Source organism: Asparagus officinalis, chromosome 2 (assembly GCF_001876935.1).
Source record: "Asparagus officinalis chromosome 2, Aspof.V1, whole genome shotgun sequence".
Classification (NCBI taxonomy): domain Eukaryota; kingdom Viridiplantae; phylum Streptophyta; class Magnoliopsida; order Asparagales; family Asparagaceae; genus Asparagus; species Asparagus officinalis.
Genome location: NC_033795.1, coordinates 11296543 through 11303926, shown reverse-complemented (window position 1 = coordinate 11303926; position 7384 = coordinate 11296543). Strand labels below are relative to the sequence as shown.

Below are 7384 nucleotides of genomic sequence, written 5' to 3'. Positions count from 1 at the left end.
GCTGAGGGAGCCACCGGACGAGGAGGCGGACCGCGCGACTGCGCGCAGGTTGGTTGCAGGATGCTAGGCGTTTGGCGATGGCGGCGCCGGAGATTTGGGCGGCGTCCATGGAGGGTAACGAGAGGATGATGAAACCCTAGGTGTGAGAGTTTAAAGAAAACCCTAGGGTTTGATCGAAACCCTAGATAAGTGCAGTCGAAATGGATGTTTTCTGTATTGGGTATGTACCCGTTAAGACAGAACTGGACCCGGTTATGGGCCAAGGCGGAAGCGGTGGGGCCCGGGAGAAGCAATAAAATATGTTGGTATAAAGAAACGGGTTAAATTTCACGAAAGCCTCCTGAAACTTTTGAGGTTTTGCACATGACCGCCCTGGAAATTTTTTTATTTCACACAACCCTCCGCAACTTTTTGGGATATGTACACTGTGGAGTTAGAATCAGAGAGACTAAGGGGCTGTTTGGTTCGTTTCCTAGATATAGGGAAATGTATTTTCATATACAAAAACACAAGTTTTGAGTTTTCCAAACTTTTCCAAGAAATAGATTGTTTCGCTTTGGTTCGCACAAAAAAAATGGTGGGAAACCAATGTATTTATTTTTCTTGTGTTTGGTTCGCATGGAAAAAAAGGAAAAACTTTTGTTTATATGGCAAAAAGCTGATGTGGCTATAGTTTTCGTCTATTTCATGAGGTTGAGGAAGGAATTAGGGAAGAGAAAAAAATCTGATGTGGTGGCGATTTTCACCGAGTTTCCCTTCTTTAACCCTAGCGAACCAAAGATGAGAAAAAAAACCGACGGAAAGCTTATATCCTACGTGGCCACGAAAAATCTGATGTGGAGGCGGGGTAAAACTTTTCCACCGAGTTAAAAAACGAACCAAACAGCCCCTTAGAGTGAATCCGTCAAATAACACTTCCAAAGATGGAAAGTTGAACGCAGATGTTATTTTGAAACTCGGCAATCAAGAGTGATAACTGAAATAGGGCCTCAGTAGATAGTCTCTATAAAAATAAACCCAAAGAAAAAAAAACTAGCAATTCCAAGAAGAGGGGGAATGGATATTTTAGCTACCTTTCATTTACATGCAAGGGAGTTTTGTGAAATTAACCCAAAAAGAATAAGCTTGATTGTAGATAGTGCCATCATTTTCTATTGTAAATGGACTTGTAATTTTGGATCTTTATCTTTAGCGATTAAAGAGTTGTTTCAATCAATAAATTATGTGATTTATAAAGATTAACTTACTATGAAAAATATCAGCGGAGGCTCCTCATGTACTCACTAAAGTCTTTTCTAAATATTCTGTTGGTTTTTTTTTTTCAAAACCGCTTTTCAGAAATGAGTTTTCAAACTATGTATTTATTAATTACTGTTATTTTTTCAGAAATCCTTAGTAGCGTAGCAGAAAGTTAAAGTTTTGGTGTTTCAAAATGTCCTGTATTCGAGGCTTGCCGTTGGCAAGCCGGGAATTGTTTTTATTCAATTAATCATTCATAAGTTCTAGTGGGTCGTGGGCCGTGGGCCCGTGGGCTCATAGGCTGTGGGCCAATAGGCCGGAGATCAGGGCTAATCGGACTGAGGCGCTAAGTGACGCTTTGTAAGGCGCACTTTGCACTTCGCACTTCGCACTTCGCACGGAGGCATCAGGGCTAGGTGGCACCATGAAGGTTTTTTCGTAGCAAGGGAACGCGACCCTTGCGTTCGCACGAGGGTGCGACCCTCGCGTTTGCGAGGCTAGACGCGACCCTCACGTACAGACGTTTCTACATGCAACAATTAAAACTACATGCAACAATTACAACAATTAAGTCATTTGTTGTTATAATCATAATTGTCATTCTGCCTCTATGTGGATGATATGCTCATCATCGAGAGTGATTTGGAGATAGTAATGTCTACCAAGAAATTTCTTTCAGTACAGTTCAGCATGAAGGACCTTGGAACTGCGAATGTGATTGTCGGAATCAAAATCATATACTCTAAAGAGAGTATTGGATTGTCCCAATCTCATTATATTGAGAGCATGCTAAGAAAATATGGCTACTACAATCTGCTAGAACTGTCAGTACCGTATAATTACAATAAGAAGCTATGACCTAACATTGGAAGACCAATAAAGCAGCTAAGGTACTCAAAGATCATTGGGAGTCTTATGTACGCGATGAGCTACACAATGCCGGACATAGCATTCGTTATAGGAATGCTTAGTAGGTTCACAAGTAATCCTGGAAAGCTTCATTAGGAAGCTGTTCATAGATTGATGAAATACTTGAAAGGAACTACAAGTATGGGCCTATTCTACACTGGATATCCGGCTATAATCAAAGGTTATTCAGATGCGAGCTGGTGCTCAGAACCAGATGAGTACAGATCTACTGGAGGTTTTGTCTTCATCATAGGTGGAGATGCCGTCTCGTGGAAGTCTAAGAAGCAGACTATGATTGCACAGTCATCGATGGAATCTGAGTTCTTCACACTCTGTGCTACAGGAGATGAACCTGAGTGGCTCAGTTGTTTTCTCCGAGGCCTTCCATTGATAGAATTACAAGGCGCAATTATTATCTATTGTGATAATCAGGCGGTAAACGTTGTGTCAGCGAACTCAATGTTCAATGGAAAGAAGCGGACCATTCGTCTGAAGCATGGCTATTTGAGAGAACTCATTTGCCAAGGAGTCATATATGTGATTGACGTCCGGTCTTTAGAGAATGTGGCTGATCTTTTGACTAAGGGTCTGAAAAAGGACATAATCAAAAGGACGTCTGCTGGAATGGGTCTCAAAGTTTTGTGAGTCTTACAAATACTTACCATTTACATCCAGTTATTAGTTCAAAGTTTACACTACTAATGATAAGATGATTGGTTCAAACGTCAAGTAAGATTTACAAGTGAAATCCTATAATAGTATAGAGGATGACTGCTAAGCCTTAATGAGTCCAAAGTATTTTGGATGTGGGCTATTGGATAGATAACATGCCTAAAAGACTCACCAATGATCCTATCATGTAAACAGGATGGCTGTTACGCTTTAATGACTTCAAAGCATTTCAGATGCGGGGTGTTAGATAGGAAACACGCCTAAAGGACTCACCTAGAATCCTATCATGAGAGAGGACGACTCTTAATCTTTAATGAGTTTAAAGCATCTCGGATGCGGGATGTTTGATAGGAAACATGCCTAAAGAACTCACATATGCCTGGATGGAGATTTGGCCGTCTCCTATGGTGTCTTATGGAAAGATACCTAGAGCCCTAGCAGAAACCAGGACATGCACATGGTCATATATGTGCAAGGCTAAGGCAAAGGCAAGTGTGGTTCAAAATAAAAACTACCACAGATAAGTTTGATCTTGTGTGATCGCTAAATTTTAGTCATGTGCTGGTTCAAGTCTCTACGACACCATGCATCTATCTTTTATTCAATTGGTCTAAGGGGGATTCAAGTCCTTACAACATCTACCTTATGCACAACGATTGAAACAGCGGCACCGTTACACGACACTAGTTTAAAAACTTATGGGGGATTATTGGATTTTTTGGTCAAAACTGCTTTCCAAAAATGAGTTTTCAAACTATGTATTTATTAATTACTGGTATTTTTTTGAAATCCTTAGTAGCGTAGCGGAAAGTTAAATTTTTAGTATTTTAAAAGGTCCTGTGTTTAAGGCTTGCCAACGACAAGCCAAGAATTGTTTTTATTCAATTAATTCTTCATAAGTTCTAGTGGGTCATGGGTCGTGGGCTCCGGGCTGTGGGCTCGTGGGATATGGGCTCGTGGGATGTGGGCTCGTGGGTCGTGGGTTGTAGGCCAATGAGTCGGGGATCGGGGCTAATCGGGTTGAGACGTTAAGTGACGTTTTGTAAGGCGTATTTTGCACTTTGCAAGGAGGCATCGGGGCTAGGTGGCGTCCTTTGGCTCTACGACAGCTGCCTCGTAGCAAGGGAACGTGACCCTCGCGTTCGCACGAGGGTGGGTCACGTTCGCACGAGGGTACGACCTTCACGTTCGCGAGAAGGAACGCGACCCTAGTGTTCGCGAAGCTAGACGCGACCCTCGCGTTCAGACGTTTCTACATGCAGCAATTAAAACTACATGTAGTAGTTACAGCAATTAAGTCATTTGCTGTTATAATTATAATTGTCATTATGATTTGTAACAGTCAAATGACCCTTGAGCTGGCTTTAGAGGTCAATAAATAGAGCCCCTTAGGGCAGCTCTCATATATACAAAAAAATACATTGAAGTGTTTAAGCTGTTGTGTTGCTGCTGCAGAGTTTGTAAGCGTGCAAGCTTTAATTTGTGCCCAAAGGAACAGAACCCTGAACTGAAAGGTTATTACCGATCAAAAGATCTTTGTTTTAACCGAAAGGTTTTTGAACCGAAATGTTTTAACAGATCAAGGAGATCTTTGCCTGAACTGAAAGGTAAAGCGAAAAGTTTTAACCAAAAGGTTTAACAGATTGAGGAGATCTTTGCATTGACCGAAATGTCTTACAGATTAAGGAGATCTTGACAGTACATGGTCGGTGCACACCAATGTATTGTACTATTGTTCCTGAAAGCAGTTTGGCCTTGAGATCCTTGCATCGGAGTAGGCCAAATATTATTGTTTTAAGCACAGCATTTCATAAACACACACTAGCTAAACTTTAAAAAATTAAAATATAGTACTTCAACTCTCTAACATATTTATCTGTTTTATTCCAGATTTAAGCACATGCGTCAACATATTCTTATGTAACTTATTAGTGGGAGTACCTAACATCACATTCGTCCTCACTTGTAGGTATTTTCTACAAACTCACGTTAGATCTTGCTAAGGGCTTGTTTGTTTCGGCCAAAAAATGCAAAAAATGAAGGAAAATGGCCTTTGGGAAAACTGACGCAGGGTGAATTTGTTACTTCCCCTCACAATCGGAGCCTTTGGGAAAACTGACGCAGGGTGAATTTGTTACTTCCCCTCACAATCGGATGTTTGCTTCGTAAAAAAGAAAAAAGAAAGTAAAGAAAAGAGCGGTTTGTTACTTCCCCTCACAATCGGATGTTTGCTTCGTAAAAAAGAAAAAAGAAAGTAAAGAAAAGAGCGGACAATCTGACAGCTTTTTCTCCCAACCATTTTCCGCTCAAAAACCGCTGATTACAGTGGAAAACTCCTCTTTTCTCTCCCTCGTACAAAAATCGCCGATTGTTCTTCCCCTTCCATTCTCGTTCTGGTTACCCCTCTCTCCTGCTCCCGCCCCTCTCTCCCGCTCCCGCCCTTCTCTCCCTCCCGCCCGAATCAACCAAGAATTTCGACCTCCTCCTTCCCTCCCGCCTTCCAATCTAGGGCTCAGCCTATTCTCCCGCTGCGGCCTCCCGTCCACCCACTCCCTCTTCGGCGTCGACATCGCTGTCCTCGCCGACGACGCCCTGCTCCCCCTTGCCCTCCACCACCACACCTCCTACCCCCGAGTCGTCCACCTTTTAGGTCTGTTTGGATCGCATTTGCGCTGTCTGACACCGATTAAAACCCTAGCCTTCGAACAAAAGGGAAAACACGACAAGATCTTGGTTGATTTATGGAGGTACAATGCTAAAAATCAATTCTTTTGTATTTATTTAATTTTTTTATGGATTTCATTTATCGATTTCCTTCTTCCTTTGACGTCAGGTTTAAAATTTGCAGCAAATGTTCAGTTGTGTTGCTTGGGAAATTGATTGAAATGGTTGATATGTAATTGGGAATTTGCAACCAATGTTCAGCATGCTGGTTTCAGCCTTGCTCTCGGCCTTGATTTCAGCTATTGAACTGTTTGAATACAGTTGAGTGCGTGCCTTATTCATTTCCAGCAAATGTTTTGTTTTGTTGGCTATTGGGCTGGTTTCAATTGTTTGCTTGGCATTTGGTTTGAATTGTTGGGTTCGCCCCAAGTTTCATATGTGTGCTTGCATGTGGTTTCCGTTGTGTGCTTAATTTCTTTTGGTACCGGTTTTGTTCCAACTTGTTTGAATTTCCGGTATATGTTTTGTTGCTTAGTGTGTTGGTGCATACTTGGTTTCCAGGATGCGTTTGCCAGCTGATACTCTGTAGTATTGGCCCTTGGACTTCAGTTCTGTGCTTACTTGTCTTAATTTTTAGCAATATTTTGGTTGTGTGCAGCCAATGAATCAGTTGTGATGTGTTGGTCAGCTATGTGACAGTTTGGCAAGCTTTATACCAATGCGTTTTACCCCATCAGCAGGATTATGTGACAGTTCTTTGTTGGTCTTGTTGCAGAACTTTGTGAATGTGTTTTACCCCATCAGTTGTGTGCTTGCCAAGTTGTGTTTCCAGCCAATGTTGGTCTCGGCCTTGCGTTCAGCCTTGGTTTGGTTTCCTTTGTGCTGACTATTTGTGCATTACATGCTGGTTTCAGCCTTGGTCTTGGCCTTGCGTTCAGCCAAGTGTGTTTCCAGCCATTGTTGGTCTTTGGTCTTGTTGCAGTTATTTGGTTTCATGTTGATGCTTGGCCTTTGTTTTAATTTTTTGCATGGTTTCAACCTGCTCTCGGCCTTGGTTTCAGCTCTTGGTTGGCCTTTGGTTGGTATGCATATTTTGTGTTATGATGATGAGTTATTTTTTAGATATGCAGCCAAAGTTTATAGCAGCAATATATTGGCGAGGCAATATATTGCAGCCAACATTGCTATTTATAAACTTCATGGCGAGGTAGATAATGAAAAAAGAGCCTTTTCTGAGCACAAAATATATTGCAGCCAACATTGCTTTGGGTTCAGTTTTGTGCTAATCTGTTATTCATCATTTGATTCAATTGTGATCATAAGATAATTGATTTTGTTCACAATTTCCATGTTTATATGCACAACTATGATGATGGGTGGTAATCTTACTATGGTGACCACAATCAAGTTTTCTTGATTTTTTAGTTTGAACCAAACACTAGAAAATGAGGGAATCTATTCACAATTCAATTATTTTCTTCTTTTTTCAAGTTGAACCAAACTAAGAAAAATGGTGGAAAGTACTTTCACTCCATATTTTTTGGCGAAACAAACACAAGAAACATTTTTCAGGAAAGTGAAGGAAACACTAGAAAGTGAAGGAAACGAACCAAACAGGCCCTAACACATCAACAACATGAAGGACATTCAATCAATAAAAAAGTAGTGGAATTATAACTTTGTTCTGCCCCGTTACTAGCATGCAGCAGGATTTAACGACATCTCAACTAAAAGACTAATGATGAAGGTGACGTCGCAAACCCCAACAGGTAAGTTTCATGCATAAAGAACTTAGATGATATTTAAGCAATACACGAGGACGTACATTAAAAATTTGTCATGTGATTATAGTCTTAAATTAGAACTCTCTAACCATTAGACCAAAGTTTCGAAGATATGG

General features: G+C 41.1%; 1 protein-coding gene across 1 annotated transcript in view; it reads right to left on the bottom strand.

The window, feature by feature from the left end:
• The window catches only part of LOC109830254 (ribosomal RNA processing protein 1 homolog), a 1923-nt gene extending 1756 nt beyond the window's left edge, over positions 1 to 167 (bottom strand). Inside the window, 2 exon segments of the mRNA XM_020397468.1 lie at positions 1 to 2; positions 5 to 167. The exon segment at positions 1 to 2 is cut by the window's left edge and continues 926 nt beyond it. Coding sequence (XP_020253057.1) covers positions 1 to 2; positions 5 to 109 — 107 coding nt within the window. The 5' untranslated portion in view covers positions 110 to 167.